This window comes from Aotus nancymaae, unplaced genomic scaffold (assembly GCF_030222135.1).
Source record: "Aotus nancymaae isolate 86718 unplaced genomic scaffold, 86718_ANA_hifiasm-v0.15.2.pri h1tg000031l, whole genome shotgun sequence".
In the NCBI taxonomy this organism is placed as follows: Eukaryota; Metazoa; Chordata; class Mammalia; order Primates; family Aotidae; genus Aotus; species Aotus nancymaae.
The window spans coordinates 6,719,210-6,738,253 of record NW_026988444.1 but is presented as its reverse complement, the minus strand read 5'-3'; the positions used below and the strand labels follow the sequence as shown (position 1 = coordinate 6,738,253).

The 19,044-nt window shown below is 55.7% G+C and overlaps 1 protein-coding gene across 6 annotated transcripts in view; it reads right to left on the bottom strand.

Moving 5' to 3' along the window:
* ATG4B (autophagy related 4B cysteine peptidase) overlaps positions 1-19,044 on the bottom strand; it is a 33,536-nt gene that overhangs the window by 2,552 nt on the left and 11,940 nt on the right. Inside the window, exons 1-12 of one of the 6 annotated variants that reach the window (XM_012435424.2) lie at positions 18,375-18,394; positions 18,146-18,217; positions 17,104-17,234; positions 15,918-15,980; positions 15,678-15,776; positions 14,411-14,512; positions 13,702-13,774; positions 10,375-10,454; positions 3,602-3,795; positions 2,688-2,766; positions 2,237-2,382; positions 496-552 (exon numbers count right to left, since the gene is read on the bottom strand). In XM_012435424.2, coding sequence (XP_012290847.2) covers positions 496-552; positions 2,237-2,382; positions 2,688-2,766; positions 3,602-3,795; positions 10,375-10,454; positions 13,702-13,774; positions 14,411-14,512; positions 15,678-15,738 — 792 coding nt within the window. In that variant the 5' untranslated portion in view covers positions 15,739-15,776; positions 15,918-15,980; positions 17,104-17,234; positions 18,146-18,217; positions 18,375-18,394. Of the gene's footprint in view, positions 1-495; positions 553-2,236; positions 2,383-2,687; positions 2,767-3,601; positions 3,796-10,374; positions 10,455-13,701; positions 13,775-14,410; positions 14,513-15,677; positions 15,777-15,917; positions 15,981-17,093; positions 17,265-18,145; positions 18,220-18,374; positions 18,477-19,044 lie in introns of those variants that run through there. The other 5 variants (XM_012435420.2, XM_012435419.2, XM_064383446.1 and 2 more) reach the window with 5 other exon arrangements.

Genomic DNA, 19,044 nt, shown 5'->3' with positions numbered 1-19,044 from the left:
ACCCCAGGGCTCCCTGCAGCCGAGAGAAAGGGGCCGGCCAGCCACAGCCAGGGAACAAACACGACTGTCATCCCACTTCACGGATGAGAAAACAGGCAGCTTCCACACTAAAGGCTACACGAGAACCCAATGTGGTGACCAACACCCAGCACAGTCTGACCACAAGGGCAGAGAGGGGCAAGGCCGCAGGTACCCAGCCAGCGCAGCTCGGCACCCCATCACCACCCCCATCTCAACAGCAGACGGACGAGGATGCTGGAAATCCACTCTAAAGTCAGCATGAAGCACCCGTCCCTAGGGCTGCTGTGTAGCCAGGGGGACAATCCAAGATGCCCTGCTCTGTTCAGCTGCACAGCTGTGCCAGGCAGGACAAGGTTCCCCACAGCCCAGTGAGGCTGCCTGAGACCTGGACGTCGGCCTTCAGCCCCTGCATGCCCCGCTGCCTGTCTCCCTGGGTGGCTCAGCTCGGTGGCGGGCGGTGGAGCAGCGACAAACCTTTTTAACTTGCTGGCACCAGTCATTGAAGTCGTCTTCAGTCTTACAGAAAAACCCCTGCAACGAAATGACCATGAGCAGGACAGTACACTCAGGCCTGCAGTCAGCTAAGAGGAGGGGCTTCCACTCCCACCGCCGGAGGTGCAGCAGAGGCCCCGGCGTGCAGGTGCTGGACACGCCGGGCTGCCTCGGCTCCTCTGGCCGGGAAGGGAGCCTGAGGGTACCCTGTGCACGGCCCCCTGCAGCAGTGCCCAGCTCCCCTCAGGCTCCACTACATTGCTCTGCCCTGATTCACCCCTGCGATGTTATGTGGTGTGCATCTGTTAGACCTCACCAAATCTTCCGGGAATGAGGCAGGTTATCATTTGGGCCAAGCGGGGAGCTCCTCTCTCTGTGACTACGACGCAGGGCCGCGGGGCCTCAGCCTTCACCCAGCATCTCCCTGGAAGCTTGGTGGCAAAGGCCACTGAGAACTGCCCGAGGACACGCAGCAGCCGCAGCCCTGACACAGGCCGCCTCCTGCTGAGGAGCCAGAAGGGACCTGCCAGGGGTCGCCGGCAACCACGTTCTCAAAGCTGCTGCCTGGAATGACGGTCACTAGGAATTCTCAATGCTGCCAGATGTGTAGATGTTAACACGAAAAGGAAATGAAACGGGAAAACAGACAAAATGGGAGGAAGAGCTCAAACCAGGCCCTCTTCCTCCGAAGACGCCGCTTCTGCTGCCCCGGCGCTGGCACGGGAGCACTCTCCCTCGAGGATGGGGGACATTCCTCCTCCTCACGGCGAGGACAGTCATCCCACCGGGTGGCCCCTTTGGTGTCAACTCCTCTGTGTTCACGAGGCCGCTCCTGTCTGCAGCGGCCCGCTTCCTAGCCTGACCTGACTGTTAGGAGTGCCAATCACTGTTAAGCCACCAAGCCACGTTGACGATAACCAACATACTTAATTCTAGTTAGATGAGGAATTCGTGAATAGGTTCTGGTAAGAATTCTGAGCCACAGAGCTCCAGCCCATGTTCCCCACTCCTGCCACCCTGCCCAGGAGGTGCCTGCAGTGGGGTATACGCTTTGAGGCTGAGCCGCAGCTTGGAGACCATCCCAATTCAGGCCCAGATCTGCCTCCTTCCTCCTAAACGGGGCAGAGCATGCACATCAGACGCCCTGACTTGGTTAAATGCTTCCCTAAGCGTGTCACTGCCATTCATTTTTTGGCCTCTTTCTCCAACAAATACATTTGAGGGTAGGCAGGTCTGCATAAATCACACACCAAAAATCACAACTAGGTGATCAAAATCAAAGAACAGGGCAGCTCGTTCTTAGGAAATCATCCCCCAGAGCGGTTGAGTCAGAGCCTCCGGAAAACGCGAGGTGGTGCGAAGTGGGTCCAGGAGCGGCCCCGTGTGTTTAAAAAGTGGGTGTGAGGAGACACCACGGCTCACACTCATCCACGTACACTCAGCACGCGCCCACACACACTCACACCCAGACACACGCCCTCCGGGCCACCTGAAGGCCACGAAGGCTGCGGAGGAGGCGGGTGCCTGGGGGAGGGACACAAAGACGCAAGGACACGGTTCAGGCTCTCGCGCCCTTCAGATTCCAAACCACGTGAACACAATACCAACCCCCGTATGTCGGAACAAAGGAAAGACCTGAAGGCTTTCCTCGTCATTCCCAAACGGCACTCGGCACAAAACGTCTGGGAACGACGGCCTGTGCGCTCAGACGGCTGCCACGTACCACAGCGATGGACGGGTCGAGCTCGGCGATGCTCATGCGGCACGGCGGGTGCTGGCAGTGGAAGCTCTCGTCCGGGATGAAGCAGCTGTCGGTGGGCTCCACGGCTGGCTGCGTGGTGTGGGGGTCCAAGTAGATGAGCTCCTCACCTGGGAGGGCAGGCGGGCGGCCGAACCAGCAGAGGAAAGGGACAAGTGTGGCCGCATTTCAGGCCCGCTGCACCAACATCAGGCTGAGAAGCAGCGGGCAGGGGGTGCGGAGGGAGCCGAGGGCGCCGGACCACCAGGGAAGGCACACGGGAGGCCGACCGCGGCCAGGCCGCACGCAAACCCCCCAAGAGCAGGCTGCGTTTCCACTGCTGGCCTCAAGCGACCGCCCGGGGTGTGGGACTTGCTCACAGCAGGCCCTTCCAGGGCACAGGCCCGCAGGGACACGGTGGGGACACTGGACTCACCGACGTAGCCGATGAAGTAGTGGGCGCTGTTGGGCTTCCCTCCGATGACGCCCAGGGACTGGGGCATCATGAAGCAGTGCTGTGGGAGGGGGGAGGCTGAGCACAGGTCCCAGGAGGGAGCAGATGGTCCCCCACCCACTACCATAGGGGGCCCAAGTGGGTTACACAAGAGGGGACAGAAGAGCTTCCTGTCTAGGAAAGACCACAGGAATCTGCTTGGCTCCAGGAAGCTGCATGTCACACGTGGGTTTGGGGAGGACGGGAATGAAGGGCTGGCAGGAGATGTGAGCAGGGTTGTGGGGGCACCTGGGCCACCTCAGGGTGGTCAGAAAGCTGGAGGGAGGGGCCAAGTTCAGACAACTGAATGATTTTAACGGAAAGCCACATTTCAGCTCCACGCAGTAATGATCGCAAATGTGTCTCCTTGGTCTAAGACTAGAGTTAACTGAAGAAAGGATGGTTTTGCCTTTTGCTTTCATGACATGGGGGAGCCTGTGGCTGTAGCTCCTCGGGGAGCTCAGAGGCCTGTCCGTCACCTCCAAGCCCTGCCCACAAACCAACCCACCCTCCAAAGGGAGCTAATGTCAAGAGGGCCGTGGGGGAGGGCGCAGGCACGCCTGGGGTACAGTGGAGACCCAGGAGGGCGGCAGGGCTCCCCGTCAGGCTGAGGAGCAGCGCCTGGTGCCGAGGACCCCTCCAAGTCCCTCACGCTTTCACTCTTGTAGAACCCAAGCAGCACACCTGCTGACGGACGTGTCTCACGCCCACCCACCCTGGGAAACGGTATACACCGTGGCTGCTCACCCCTCCCCAGAGAGCTGGCTGCACAAACGGCCACATGATGATCATGCGCTGAAAGTGACTAAAAACCGGGAGGAGGGGACGCGGGGCAAGCGCCGCACGGCAGGACCCACCTTCAGCGTCTCCACGTAGGCCTCGTTGATGTCGGTGAGCCCCAGGCGCAGGGGGATGAGAAGCACCAGCGGTCTCCACGGCGACGGCCTGCCGGTGACCTCAGCTCCGGCAGGGAATCCGTTGCAATGCCGGTCGGCATCTGCAGGAAGCGCGGCGGCGCCTGCACAGGGAACGCCGGTCCTGCACAACCTTCCTAGAAAGGGAGACAGGCTGTCATCAGCCAAGCAGAGCTGGGCAAGAGCGCTCCCAAACACGCGAGCAGATTATCACCGTGTCACAGAAAAAGAGCATTGCAAAGCCAGGTGTTTATGACGAAATTCAAACCTGGAAAATACAGAAACGCAGAAGAAAATGTTTTCATAATCTTGCCACCCAGAGGAGAAAAGAAACATTTTCTATGCATACTTAATTCAAGAGTTTTATTGTGAAATAAAGCGCACACACGAAACAGTGCAAGCAAAACCCACGTGCACTGCAGAGGAGTGTCACAGAGTCCGTCCCCAGCAGCCCACCCGCCTGCCCAGTGCCAGCGCACAGGAACCCGCTCCCTCCAGGCTCCTTGGCAAGGGCGTCAGGAGCCCCTTTCCTGGCTCCCACGCCTTCCGCCTACACACGCCCGAGAGCCAACGGTCCAGGGGACACGTCAACCGCGGGGTGCGGTGATGGGAGAAGGTGCTCCAGGAGCACAGGGCACGCCGGTGCCCGGATCGTGGTTTCTCAGCACCACTCCCCACTCACAGGAGCCAGGCTGATTCCAGGGCCAGGCAGGGAACGCTCGGAGGCATCTGCTCAACTCACAACACAAGGAAGGGCTCAAAACGTAAGTGAAAAACGCCACAACACAGCAAAAGACACTGCCAGACCGAGGCGGCCACTGGCCAAAGGTGGGACCATCAAGCATCAAAAAGATCGGCAGTGACAGATTAACACACTGCGTGTTTACGTGACGGGAGAAAAGGCAGCTCTTCTCAGAATGCCAACCAACAAACGTGAGAGGAAAGGATGGGCTAGAAAAACCATCATCTCCAGGCAGGCGTCGGACAGAACTCACCAGGGCACGTTCAGTGTCACCGCTGGATTATTCATTAATTACAAAGGAAAAAAGACACCAACCATCTCCGGGGATCTGACACAGTGTCCCACTGCAGGCCCCTGACAGGATGGCAGAGGCCACTCTCAGCCAGAGGCTCAACCAGAGCCCCGCTGTGAGGAAACAAACCCAGAGGGCTGGTGGTCAGCTGACCAGGACTCTTCAAAAATGCCAACGCCACGAAGCAGCAACGACCACAACCAACAGGCAGAACCCTCCTGAGGAAAGACCAGAAGGGCACTGCAATTCCGCACGCGGGCACTGGACCCTCAACCAGGAACACAAATCCCTGGGACGGCGGGGGGCCTCGAGGGGCCCCGGGCAGTCGCGGTGTCACCTCCTCCGTGGCGGTCAGGCTGTGTGGCTCTGAGGAGCACTCTTATTCGCAGGGGACTTGCTCATAAAAAGCAAGTGTGTCAAAATACAATTGGTGGGTCTAGGTGAAGGGTTTGTGGCCATGAGTCACGGAACTTTTCTGTGGGACTGAAATTTCTCAAAATAGACAGCTGCAGAACAAGGATTCTGAGAGTGAGAAATTTTTTTAATTTTTAATTTCTTGTAGCGACGGGGTCTCACTCTGTCGCCCAGGCTGCAGTGCAGTGGCGCAATCACAGCTCACTGCAGCCTCGAACGCCCGCGCTTCATCCTCCTGCCTCAGCCTCTAGAGTAGCTGGAACAAGTGTGGGCCACTGTGCCCCAGTGATGTTTTCTTTTTCTTTTTTGAGACTGAGTCTCGCACTGTCCCCCAGGCTGTAGTGCAGTGGCGCGATCTCGGCTCACTGCAATCTCCGCCTCCTGGGTTCAAGCAATTCTCCTGCCTCAGCCTCCTGAGTAGCTGGGATTACAGGCACGCGCCACCGTGCCCAGCTAATTTTTTGTATTTTTAGTAGAGACGGGGTTTCACCATGTTGACCAGGATGGTCTCGATCTCTTGACTTCGTGATCCACCCGCCTGAGCCTCCCAAAGTGCTGGGATTACAGGCGTGAGCCACCGCGCCCGGCCAAGTTTCACTTTTTAAAAGAACCTACATACTGGTATTGAAGGTACACACAGGTTTTGAGTTCTGTACACATCAGACTCAGGTAATAGTCATGGTCCGTAAACTTGACTTTTTTGACCCAAAAGCTAAGACAGAGGTTTACCGTTTCCAGGCAGCAAGGTTTTGTCCTTTTTCCATCTTCTTCTGCCTTAGTTTCATAGAAATGTCAAGGCCCACTCTGCCGTCACAACCCATGGTTTGACAGGTGTCTACTAACTCTTGTTACCGTGTTACCTGGGCCCCGTAACTCTGATCTTTCTAGATCCAATCTGTTAATTACTATCTGTTTTCTATACATTTTGCTTTATTATTTTGTTTTTTTGAGACACAGTCTCACTGTGTCACACAGGCTGGAATGCAGTGGCATGACCTCAGCTCACTGTAACTTCCGTCTCCCAGGTTCAAGCGATTCTCGTGCTTCAGCCTCCCAAGGCTGGGATTACAAGTGCATGCCACCACTCCCAGCTAATTTTTACACGTATTATAAAGAATATATATATATTCTTTAGTAGACACAGGGTTTCACGACGTTGGCCAGGCTGGTCTTAAACTCCTGACCTCACGTGACCCACCCGCCTTGGCCTCCTGAAATGCTGGGATTACAGGCGTGAGCCTCCACACCTGGCCCACGTTACTGACTGTGAGATTATGTTTTGGTGAAAGGCTTCCTGGTGATGACACTTTCCTGCTGACTGGTGCTTTGTTACCAGCACAGACCCTCCTGTCTCAGGAATATGAACAAACACTCGGATCGGCTCGAGGGCTAAAGCTAGCCGAGCCGGCTCCTTCTGTGCCTCTCGAGTCCAGCACTGAGTGCGACCTGCCATGCCACAAACGCCCTGCTGGCAACAGGGTACAGCGGGCTTCTGCCTATTCCTGGCACCACCTGAAATTTTCTCATGCTCTTGTTCTATTTCTCTATCAATGACAACCGCACAATACACAGCCCTACTCTCACCTCACGAAGTCAGGTCTTTTCTCAGAAGGCTCAACAGTTTCCAGTAGCATTTGGTGTGGCATAAAGATGAGATGCCCAGGCCTGTTTTAGTAAACTATTTTGGATGTTCAGAGAAGTTCCCCTTTATTTCTGCAATTTGGAAATGTTATCAGGAACATGTACATTTAAGTACTCCTGATAAAAGGTTTGGGGGTCTTGCTGAGCGTGGTGGCTCATGCCTGTAATCCTAGAACTTTGGGAGGCTGAGGCAGGCGGACCACCTGAGGTCGGGAGTTCAAGACCATTCTGGCCAACATGGTGAAACCCTGTCTCTGCTACAAATACAAAAATTAGCCGGGCGTGGTGTTGCGTGTCTGTAGTCCCAGCTATTTGGGAGGCTGAGGCAGGAGAACTGCTTGAACCCGGGAGGTGGAGGTCACAGTGAGCCGAGACTGCACCACTGCTCTCCAGCCTGGGTGACAGAGCAAGACCCTGTCTCAAAAAAAAAAAAAAAAAGACTTGGGGGTCTTTAGCTCTAAAGACTCAATTCTCGGCTAGGTGCAGTGGCTCATGCCTGTAATCCCAGCACTTTGGGAGGCCGAGGTGGGCAGATCATCTGAGGTCAGGAGATCAAGACCATCCTGGCTAACATGGTGAAACCCCATCTCTACTACAAATAGAAAAATTAGCTGGGTGTGGTGGCGCACACCTGTAGTCCCAGCTACTCAGGAGGCTGAGGCAGAAGAACTGCTTGAATCAGACAGTCGGAGGTTGCAGTGAGCCAAAATCGTGCCACTGCACTCCAGCCAGCGAGACTCCACTCCCACCAGCTCAGGGGAATTTTCTCCCATTCCTTCGGTGGGTCAACTCTCCAGAAGAGCTGTGACGCGCACACCCTGCTTTCGGCCACCTCTATTTTGCTGTACTGCCTCTCAGAGTTCAGTTTCAGCTACTGTGATTCCCCTCCCCACTCTTTCTCTGACTGTGCCTGCTGTATTTAATTTTCTTTCACTGGAGGCATTAGTCCTCACTGCCAGACTGATACCTTTTCCAATCTGTGTTTCCTCACTACCCTCAGTGGCATTCCGTCTACTGTTGTTAGGAAGGTCTAAGCCCACCAGCATTAAGAACTGGAAGAGTATGCTGAGGATGTCCTGGCTGGCCTCTGACGGGGGGTGACAGAAGGATGGGAGGGGCAGAGATGGGTTGGTGGATGGGGACATTCTAGGCAGTCAGGCCTCCTCTCACCCTGCAGGCTTTACTTAACATCTGAGCGGGAACATCATCAGGCAGCTCTTTTGCTGGAGGAAGCAGCTTTAGTGGAATTTCTGAATGGCATCAGTTTTTTCCTAACTGTTCCTTCCACAAGCAGTTCTGAGAAACTAGAAGAGAGGTCCTTTCTTGGCCAAGGCACTGTTTGCTTCTCGAGCAAACAGTGCGGACTTCTTTCTCAGACTCCTCCCCTGGGGACTCTAAGCAGTGCAACTGACAAGCAGTCTGCTTCCTGCCTCCCTCCATTACTCCCTCCTGAGGCTCTTGGTAGGGGCCATTCAGAACGACCCCGACGTCCTCCTCACGACACCACGCCACGCTCAGGAACCCAGAAACGCCCTGTGCATCACTGCCCGTGCCCTTGCTGGCTGGAAGTGGATGCCTTTCTTCCTAAATGGGTGTGTCAGGCACCTTCCGGTGCTCCTGTGAGGAGCAGTGTCCTGCCCAGTGACAGAGCTGGAGCTGACACAGTGAGACCAAGCCGGTCAGACTAGGCAGCCCCGACATCCTCCAGGGAGCCAGCACCTCTAGGGGCTGGGACACGCAGATCAAGCTTACCCAGGACTTGACCCGCCCCCTCTGACAAGCCAGTTCCAGCTGCTCTGGGCAGCCCTGAGACCCCCAAAAAGACAGAGCCAGAGCCCACACAGTCGAGCAGCCCCCAGTACTTCCACCAGCACTACCTGCACCTGGAGGGATGGAGGTTCTAGGAAGCCCTGATCCTTGTCCCTTCCTGGCCACTGCACCCAGGCAAAATGCCTCCCTAGTCTGAGGCCAGGGGCTGAGGTGTGACTGGCTGAGATCCTGAGTGTGGGTGCAGGACGAGGGGGTAAGTGATTTCGCCCGTGCGGGAGTGAAGGGGGAACTAAGGCATAATTGTATATTGTGCAGCCAGTTAATAATTACAATGCTGTCACTCACTGCCAGGAGAAAATACTTAGGAAACTGTGTACGTTTCTGAAAAGCAGAGGAGGGCCGGGCACGGTGGCTCACATCTGCAATCCCAGCACTTTGGGAGGCCAAGGAGGGTGGGTCACCTGAGGTTGGGAGTTCAAGACCAGTCTGGCCAACATGTTGAAACCCCGTCTCTACTAAAAATACAAAATTAGCCAGGCACAGTGGCACATGCCTGTAGTCCCAGCTACTTGGGAGGCTGAGGCAGGAGGATCACTTGAACCTGGGAGGCGGAGGCTGCAGTGAGCCGAGATCGATTGTGCCACTGCACTCCCCTCTGGGCAACAAGAGTGAAACTCCGTCTCAAAAAAAGCACAGGGGAAACACTGAAAATGCTCATGAGTTATTTCTGAGCGGTGAAATCAGTAATTTTCTCTTTGTACTCTTCCTTTGTTTCAACGTCTTGTAAGAATTTCAAGAAACAGAATGGGGGGAAAAGGTAGGCGGGAGAGATGGACCCCTGGCTGTGGCCTCTGAAGGGCGAGTCACAGAAGGAAAGCCTGCTGTGGTCAAGTGCTCGGCGCTGCAGAAGCCGGCATCGCTCTCCAGAACGTCCCGGCCCGTCCCGTTCCCTCGAGCCGTGTCACAACGCCCCCCAGGACGGCCAGGGGATGAAGAAACAGAACGGAGAGGCGCCACCACTCTGGCAGGGGAGGGGCGTGTCTGTGGCCCAGCACACACCTGTGTGGTGACCTGCACACTCACAGTCGTGTGGGCAGGACCTGCTCCCGCTGCAAACCTGTGCGCAGTTAGGGCTGTGGTTCTGAATGAGCTCTTTCTTAAGGAAAACTGGATTCAAGGCAACAGCCTACATGTAGGACGTCAATAAAATTGGAATGGAGGCAGCTTTGAGAAGTTCCTTGGGGAAAAGGTACTGCTGAGTAAAGAAGGCGGTGAGGCAGTTTTAAGAGTTCTCGGCTTGGCGACATCATGGAAGGTGAAACGTGAATTTGGAACTCACTCAATGAGGCCATTTGTTACAAATAAGCCACAATTTTCCTCCTAGATGCAAACGCTGCCATGCCTAGGTTCCCTCAGGGTTGCAGCAGACTTTCCTTCCAGAAAGCTGAACAGAGCTCTGTCTTCACGACGTGCCTTTGCTTCAGACGGCGCAGCTAGAGACGGCCGCTGCATTTCTGCAGCACATCAAGGCACACAAAAGAACTTAACCAGAATTCTCACATGAAGGCGCCCAAGTACAGCACACCTTCGACAGTGACTTGTGACCAAGACACAAAACGTGACGTGAGACACCAAGTAACCGCCTCCAGAGAGCCTGGGCCGTCCTCTCTCAGTCTGACCGCCAGGGTAGGAGCGAGGCCGCCGTGCGTCTGGCTTGGCACACAGGCCCCACGGAGCACCAGTGAGGTACCGGAGGACTGACAACACTTGCCGAGGCTCCCGTGTGGGCTCGGGCAAGGAAGGGTGTGTGCTGCCCACAATTTCAACTTTCTCGTCCACGTAAACGGAGCCACTTACTGATTTCCTCCATCACAACAGTGTTGTCCATTGCTATGTGGACCGCCAAGGAGCTCCACGTGTCGAAGACAGCAAGCTTCCTACGGAGAGTGGGAGGAGAACGAACATGAGCTTTCCTACAATTCAAAGACACTTCACCTCTGCAGCGACAACTGTCGGAAGGAGTGTTTGTGTTAGAGCTGCTTCTCGGATGACAAGGGCTGGGGCTCCGAAAGTCCGGGCACAGCTAATGCCGCAGACAGGAGGAAAGCGGAGGGAAAATCTGCTGCTTCTCGCCTGAGGCCCAGTGGTCCTTCCCTTGCCCCAGCCTCCTCCATTCACAGAGAGCACACGAAAGAGGGTTTTCAGTGGCCTGGTTTCCTGGTCTCACTGGCACAGAGGCAGGACTGGAACATGAAACCAGTTCTGAGAGGCTGTGGGTTTTGCCAACTTTGAGGCAGGCCTCCCAGCACCTTCACACTCTGCTCTGCTCGGCCCTCCACCAAACACGCTCAGCTGATAACCAAGGAGTCTGAGTCCCGGCAGGGAAACCTGCAGCTCCGTGGGGAGCAGACTGTGCACGCCAGCGAGGAGACACTGTGGCTGCGGTTCCTTCTGAAGGAGGAGCAGATTCTCAGCCAAAGCCTAACGGGACTCTGATCTCATCCCAGATGCCACGGAGGTGGGGTCAGAGGACCTCAAGAAAAGCTAAGAAAACAGAAAAGGCCCCGAGGTGGCAAGGACCTAGTAGTCCTGGGGGCAGCATCTGGGACCTGCGTGTGGGAGGCCTGCGTGGGGTGGAGCATGGGACTGGGGTGACCACACAGGGCCCCGCCCATGCACGAGCCCAGAGGAGGCACTGATGGGACTGGGGTGACCACACAGGGCCCCGCCCATGCACGAGCCCAGAGGAGGCGCTGGGAGGAGAGCCCATTTCCCCACCTGGGCCACCCTCCCCCTCCCCACTCCAGCCAGCCGCAGTGCTGAAGATGCAGCACAAGGGCCACAGCGGCACTGGCCAAGCTGACGGGGGTGGGGGGCAAACACGGAAGCAGCAGCCATGTGGGTTGGTGGTCAGCGCTGCAGAGAATAGTAACATAAGAACGGGGAGTGGAGCTACTAATGCAGCCGCAGGGAAGGCCTTGGTGCCAACAGGTACCTGGGCAGACATGGGGCGCAACCCAGGCAGCTGTCAGGGAAACGGGTCCAAGTGCCGGCACCACATATGCAAAGGTGCTGAGGCTGGTGTGTCCCAGGAACACAGGCAGTCACACCAGGGAGGTGGGGTACAGCACCCCGACCTGAGTCAGCAGGGAAGCGCCAGGGCGGTTCAAGGCAGAGTGGTGGCCAGTGTGTTTTACGCAGATGGCTCTGCCGTTATTTGTTAAAGAGACTCTAGGATGACAGAGAGAAGGAAGATCAACAAGAAGAAAAGAGATGGGGCTTGGGCCGGCACAGGGAGTGAAAGGGTGAATGCTGGTCAGAGTCCAGACGGATTTGGGATGAGCTCACTGAAAGAAAGAGCAGCCTTGGCAGGATGGGGTGGCTCACGTCTGTAATCCCGGCACTTTGGTAGGCCGAGGCGGGCGGATCACGAGGTCAAGAGATCGAGACCATCGTGGCCAACATAGTGAAACTCCGTCTCTGATAAAAATACAAAAATTAGCCGGGCATGGTGGCACGTGCCTGTAGTCCCAGCTCCTCAGGAGGCTGAGACAGGAGAATCGCTTGAATCCGGGAGGCGGAGGTGGCAGTGAGCCAAGATTGCGCCACTGCACTCCAGCCTGGCCCCAGAGCGAGACTCCATGTCAAAAAAAAAGCAAGAGTCTAGAACAATCCCAGCTCCTGGCTTGAGCACCTGAGGGAGTGCTGCCACCATGGAAGCAGCAGGCTGGGGCCAGCACGGGCTCTGGCTGTCGGGTCCCCACGCACCACGGACACCCACGTGGAAAACGCAGAGTGAGCAGCTGGACCTGAGCCTACAGTCCAGGGGCAAATCAGCCCTGCAGCTGACCCTGGAAGCCAGTCCGCGTGCCTGGGGGCCACAGCACGAGCAGGCTGGGGAGGATCATCCAGCAACAGGGGTGGGGGCTGGTGGGGAGCGGGCAGGGGGCCAGGAGAAACAGTGAGCGTGGCTGAATGGCCTGGTGCTTCCAGAGTGAGCGCCTGCACCAAGGGCCACCCGCTGCTGGCTAAGACAGAGACTGCAGCTCAGTTTCAGACCTGAAGACAGTGTGATGCTGGCCCTGACAGGGCCACTCCAGGCAGCAGCAAGAGGAAGTGTGAGTGGAGGGGTGTGGTGGGGGCTGGAGAGCTGCTGGACAGAGGACTCTGATGGGCACGCAGTGGGGACTGAGCAGGTGCCATGCCAAACACAGGGCAGGCCCAGGAGACAGTGGCAGCAGCAGGCGGGGGATGTGGGATGGGGAGGGGCTGATGTAAGAGACAGACGTGTGCAGGAGACCCCAGGGAACCTGAAAGAAAAGCTGGGTGGAGACAGTGACTGCCATGCTGAGCGGCGGGCTGAGGGTGAGGGGAGACAAGGCCATTTCAGGAACGTGGAACGTGGGTGCCTGAGGGCCTCGAGTAGGCTATAGGGCAGGCAGGAGAAGAGGCTTCGAGGGAGCCGCAGCTGGAGACAGGCTTGGGAGACGCTGGCCTCGGCCCAGTGGGGAAGAGGCCCTGAGGGGGCAAGTCCTGGGGGAACTGGCCAGAGCCTCCCTAAAAATGCTGGGATGCCAGGACACACAGAATCAGACCAAGTGACCCTGGACGGGTCAAGAGGAATGAAGAGTGGACATGAAGCTGAAACCACACCCAAGTTTGTGGAACTGCAGGGAGGGCCATTTCAGAGCAATCTGGGGAGCGGCACGGAGCAAACACGCGACGGGGCTGAGTGAGGCGCGAGAGGAAGCAGGTGTGGGGGACACTTGCAGACGCCGAGGTGCACGGGAAGGCGAGCCAGGCTACAGGGAGCCTCCAACAAGCCCACAGAGGCGGAAGGGCCCGGCACCCGCAGGGATGGCTGCAGACCAGTTTCGGCTGCAGGTGGGAGGCTGTAGGCTGTCCCCATGAGAAGCCACTATTACAGGTGGCTCCACAGGGAAGACAAAGAACAAGGGTCCAATCTGCCAGCCAGGATCTGAACTATGGTGTTCATTTTATTAGAAAACACACCCCCCCCATTCACAAGACCACTTGGCCTGGTCATCTCTGAGCAACCTCCCGAGGGCCCTGCAGCCAATAATTAGAGAGCCCTGATTTCCTGCAGCCATGAAGACTCAAGGATAACTGAAACCCCAGGGAACATCCGTGCTGCCCCGCTCGCAGTGGAAGTGCAGTACATACTTGAGGACCTGGGCGACAGTGTTCGGCCCGTACCACTGGCCTATGGACTTGCCTTCGCCAACTCCCATTTGCGCTGCAGGGAACAGATCCAGATTAGCAACACGCTCCCACCCTGACCATCCCAACGCCCCCAGCCCCGAGCTCTGGTGGCATGTGGTGCCAGGACACACGTCACAGGAAGTCCTGGACGGCACGCTACCCAGCCTCCAGACGTAAAGATGCTCCAACAAGGTACGGGGAGGCGTGAAGGGCCAGCCGAGGTCTCAAGGGCTGTCCTTCACTGTGAACTCAGATAAGGAGGGGAGGCCAGGAAATGAAGGGACCACTTCCTTCTATCAGTGAAGACAGTGCTCAGAAGTTGGCCTTGCTTGCAACAAAGGCCAGCTACTCTTGACTCACTCCACTTCAATCTGAGCATTCAGACTCACTGATGGGGCAGGAGGAAGAAAGGCCCTTCAGGAACGAGGCCAATTTCCTCATATTGTGCTAAGCACCAGGCACTGCAGGCCACAGGGACGGCAGGGAGGGCAAGGCCCCGCCAGGGCCCGGGCGGGAGCACCCACGGCAGCGCACAGGTGGTCAGAGGCCCGTGTGGTCTACAGCCCCTGCTCCACATCCCGCAACAGCAGAAAGGCCCTTAGGGGAAAGCGACCACTCCACCCTCTCCAAACAGCCCGGGTGGGGCCTGGCACAACCTGCAGCCTCCCACCTATCTGGTGAATGGAGTAGTAACTGTCCTTCCTGTCGATGAATGCGTTGAGGACGCTGAAGTAGCTGTCTGGCTGCCTCTTCCTTTGTGTCCACCTCCAATCTATTGGAAAAAAACTACAGGTCAGCTCCACCGTAAACACGAGAAACAAGTCTTCACTTTCACAAACACTCAGCACACAGGTGGCATCCAAACCTTTTTCAGGATCTCTTTGTTTTTCTGAGACAGAGTCTCACTCTACTGCCAGGCTGGAGTGCAGTGGTGCGATCTCAGCTCACTGCAATCTCCGCCTCCCGGGTTAAGTGATTCTCCTGCCTCAGCCTCCCGAGTAGCTGGGATTATAGGCGCGCGCCACCACGCCCAGCTAATTTTTTGTATTTTTAATAGAGATGGGGCTTCACTATGTTGGCCAGGATGGTCTTGATCTCTTGAACTCGTGATCGGCCCACCTCGGCTCCCCAAAGCGCTCGGATTACAGGTGTGAGCCACCGCGCCCAGCCCAGAATCTTTTACAAGTAAAAACTCATGCTTTCCAGGATTTCAAATGCATATATGCCAAATTATCAAAACAAATCTGTACAGAAAACAGTTTCAGTGATTTAAAATATTCATCAGCACTGGGTGAGGTGGCTCACGCCTGTAATCCTAGCACTTTGGGAGGCCGTGGCAGGAGAATCACCTGAAGTTGGGAGTTCAAGACCAGCTTGACCAACATGGAGAAACCCTGTCTCTACTAGAAATACAGACTGGGTATGGTGGCGCACACCTGTAATCTCAGCTACTCGGGAGGCTGAGGCAGGAGAATCACTTGAACCCAGGAGGCAGAGGTTGTGGTGAGCCGAGATCGCGCCATTACACAGCCTGAGTGACAAGAGCAAAACTCTGTCTCAAAAAAAAAAAAAATTATCAGAATTCTTTTTTCTTTCCAGACAGGGTCTAACTCTGCTGCCCAGGCTGGAGGGCAGAGGCACAATCTCAGCTTACTGCAGCCTCCACCTCCTGCGTTCAAGCAAGTCTTCCCCATCAGTCTCCCGTGTAGCTAATTTTTACAGGTTTTTGTAGAGACGGGGTCTCACCATGTTGCCCTAGGCTGATTTATCAGCATTCTCTAAAGTCAGTTTTTTAAACAAGTGGGTCATTACTCAAGAAAACCCCAAGTTCTACTCTGTGTTTTACCTGTGACCTGTTCTAAAGAGCCCTGACCCCACAGTCCCCTTTGCTTACTAAGAACACCATGGCCAGTGCCCTTCCCAGGGCTGTGACTCACCTCGGCCTAGGTGCCGGCACACCAGGGCTTGGGCAAAGATCATCTGTCCACACCGCAGCATGCAGCCCCAGCCTGTGTCCGAGGTGGGGCCTGTCCCCCCTGTCACGGCAGACAGAGAGAGAAGAGCTCATGGCTAGACGGCCCCACAGGCCCAGAGCCCACTGGAGGAGGCAGCGGGTCAGTCCCACACCATAGGTACCGACTCCCTCATCTATCAGCTCCACCTGGGGCAACACACACCTCTTAGGACTCAGTAACGCCAAGGGCCACATTTACTGGAGAGCGAAATGTCCCGACAACCTCCTCAAAACGGGCAAAACACATGAACAAGTCAGTCATGGAGCAAAAGGAATGTCTGACAAACACAGGAAGACACTGATCCCCATAAGTCATGCAGAAAATGCAAAGTTAAAACAAGAAAAGTCACTTTCCAATTATCAGAAAGGCAGAAATTCAAAGGCCTGCTGACGCCCAGTGCTGCTGAGAGCATAGGTGCGGCCGCCAGGGCAGGAAGGCAGCCCTCCCTGCACAGGTGCCTGGGCCCCGGCCCTCACGGCCACTCCCTGGGGCCCAGAAAGATGGAAAACACACAGCATGGAATCGTGTGGCATGTGACAGACACTTGCGAAAACACTGTCAGCCCACAGCAGGGGGGATGCCAACGCACAGCTGTGACACAGAGAGGGCCACCTGTGCAGCGGGCAGGAGGCCTGTGGGTGGCTGCACACCAGGGTGAGAAGCAGAGATTCAGGCGACAGACCACAAGGTTTGCCCTGTGCCCACCCTTGGGCTTCCAGCAGCTTCCCCACACGCTGGCGAGGACACTAAACCCTGTGTCTTGGGGCAGTGGTGGCTGTCACACACCAACAACCCAATCAGCAGTGCCCATGATCACCCTCACTCCACTGCTGATAAAACAAATCATCTCAGAGCCAGGCACGGTGCTGTGCACCTGTAGTCCCAGCTACTCAGGAGGCTGAGGAGGGAGAACTGCTTGAGCCCAGGAGTTCAAGTCCAGCCTGGGCAACACAGTGAAACCGCACCTATTGAGAAAATTAAGGCCGAGGGCAGTGGCTCACGCCTGTAATCTCAGCACCTTGGGAGGCCAAGGCGAGCAGATCACAAGGTCAGGAGATCAAGACCATCCTGGTTAACATGGTGAAAACCCGTCTCTACTGAAAATACAAAAAATTAGCTGTGCATGGTGGTGGGCACCTGTAGTCCCAGCTACTCGGAAGGCTGAGGCAGGAGAATCGCTTGAACCCAGGAGGCAGAGGTTGCAGTGAGCCGCAATTGTTACACTGCACTCCAGCCTGGGCGACAGAGCGAGACTACGTCTCAAAAAAAAAAAAAAAAAAAAAAAAAAATTAATAATTAAAAAAAATCATCTCTGTGGGACCAGAGAAGGGGACACACCACACTTGACCTTGAGAACTGCAACGGGGCTGCTTCATCTGCAGCGGCTCATCTCCAGCTCCACCTCCTCCACAAGGCCTCCGCCAAACCAGAAAGGCTTCGCTCTAGTCCCGTTCTCCTTCCCAGCCCGCGGCAGAGTCGCTGTGAAGGAGATGGAGGCTGGGGACAAACCTGCATCCACAGCCGCAAGGAGAGCGGGCTCAGAGCAGCTGCGAAACACGTGTGCAACGCACAGCCCTTCGCGGGGCACATCCGACAAGTCACGACATGAAGTGTCACCCTAAGGGGACATCGCCTCACGTCCCTACGCGTCAGCGTTCTGCAACGTCAAGCCGTCGCGGCTGTTTTACTGTCACCTCCCTTCAGGATAAAGAACGAAACCAGCCCTGGAAGAGGGACCAAAGCCTGGCCCGGCCCTGAGGCAGCGTAAGGTCAGCCCTGCCCCTCACCTCCGGCCTCAGTTATCCAGCAGTGAGAGGCAGGGCTGAGAAGCAGTCCCGTCTCCTTCCAGCTCCAGGGCACACAACCATGATGGAATGCACTTTAGTGTTACGTAACAACATGCCACCTGGCCCTTCAGATCTCCCTGCAGGTAAGTGTGGAAAATACTAAACAAGATGAGGGCTACAGAGAGTGGCTGCCAAACATTCTGGACCTAAGTAAGAAACACACCGTATTCAAATATTCAGACTAAAACTCAAATCCCCCAAGTGGCATGCTGCCTGCCTATGGCGGACACACTGTTTCCTACACCATTCTGTCCCACATTTAACACACTGTTGGCCGTGACTCACGACACTGATTTCCAGCTCCAGTAATAAGCTGTGATTGGCAGCTGAAAACACACCGCCCTAGGTAGAATCAGGAGCCTTGGGTCGGATTCTAACCCTGACACCGCTACATGTGAGGCCTCAGCCAATTCATTTAACCAGGACTGCGGTGAAGATTCAAATGAACTATGTAGCATATTGAAGTCAAATCCACAAGCGGAAGTGCTCCCTCCTAAAAGCACGTATACTCTGTCCCACGCTGTAACAAATCCGAGTACTTACCAATGGCTGGAAAGTTTTTCCTGTACGTAAACCAAAGTCTAGACGCCACGTCAGACAAGATCTCGTCCTTTTCTAGAGGTTGTTTAAAAGAAAAAACACACACACACACACAACACCTTAAGTTTGCAAGTCACAAGTTATGGCAGAGTTAGCAGAGAGCAATTATCATCACAAAAGGCTTCTGCAGGCCAAGCGGTCAGAGCAGGGTGGGCTGCAGCATGGCCGATACCTGCGAAAATGCTGTATTTTCTACCCAGTATCCAAACGGGCTCTGAGGTCTCAGGGAAATCTTCAAACTCGGCAAACCGGAGAGTGTCGTAGGTCAGAGTAGCTGTTGAAACCAAAGACGCACAATCATCAGACATTTATAATTTCATAAAGTAGTATCAAAAGAGGACATTTACAGCACTTCTGTGCTAAAGAGAACGATTGTAAAGTCTTGAAACGACAGCACACCCTCTTACATCTCCGGCCTACCAAGACCTCCACCATGGATGGAGTAAACTCGTGGGAATACACAGGAGGCCATGCTGGCCAGCTGCTCTGCTAAGGTATGGGGACAGGGAGGTGGGGCCAGCATGCCACTTCCTAAGCCTTTGTCTGACAGCAGACACAAGGGTGAGAGGCCAAGTTAGGGGCCAGCCTGAGGGGAGAGAAAACGAAAGAAAAGCCACCCGATTCAAGCACGTACTTTAGACTTAAAAATGTTTGGGCCGGGCGCGGTGGCTCATGCCTGTAATCCCAGCACTTTGGGAGGCCGAGGCGGCTGGATCACGAGGTCAAGAGATCGAGACCATCCTAGCCAACATGGTGAAACCCCAACTCTACTAAAAATACAAAAATTAGCCAGGCGTGTTGTCGGATACATGTAGTCCCACAGCTACTTGGGAGGCGGAGGC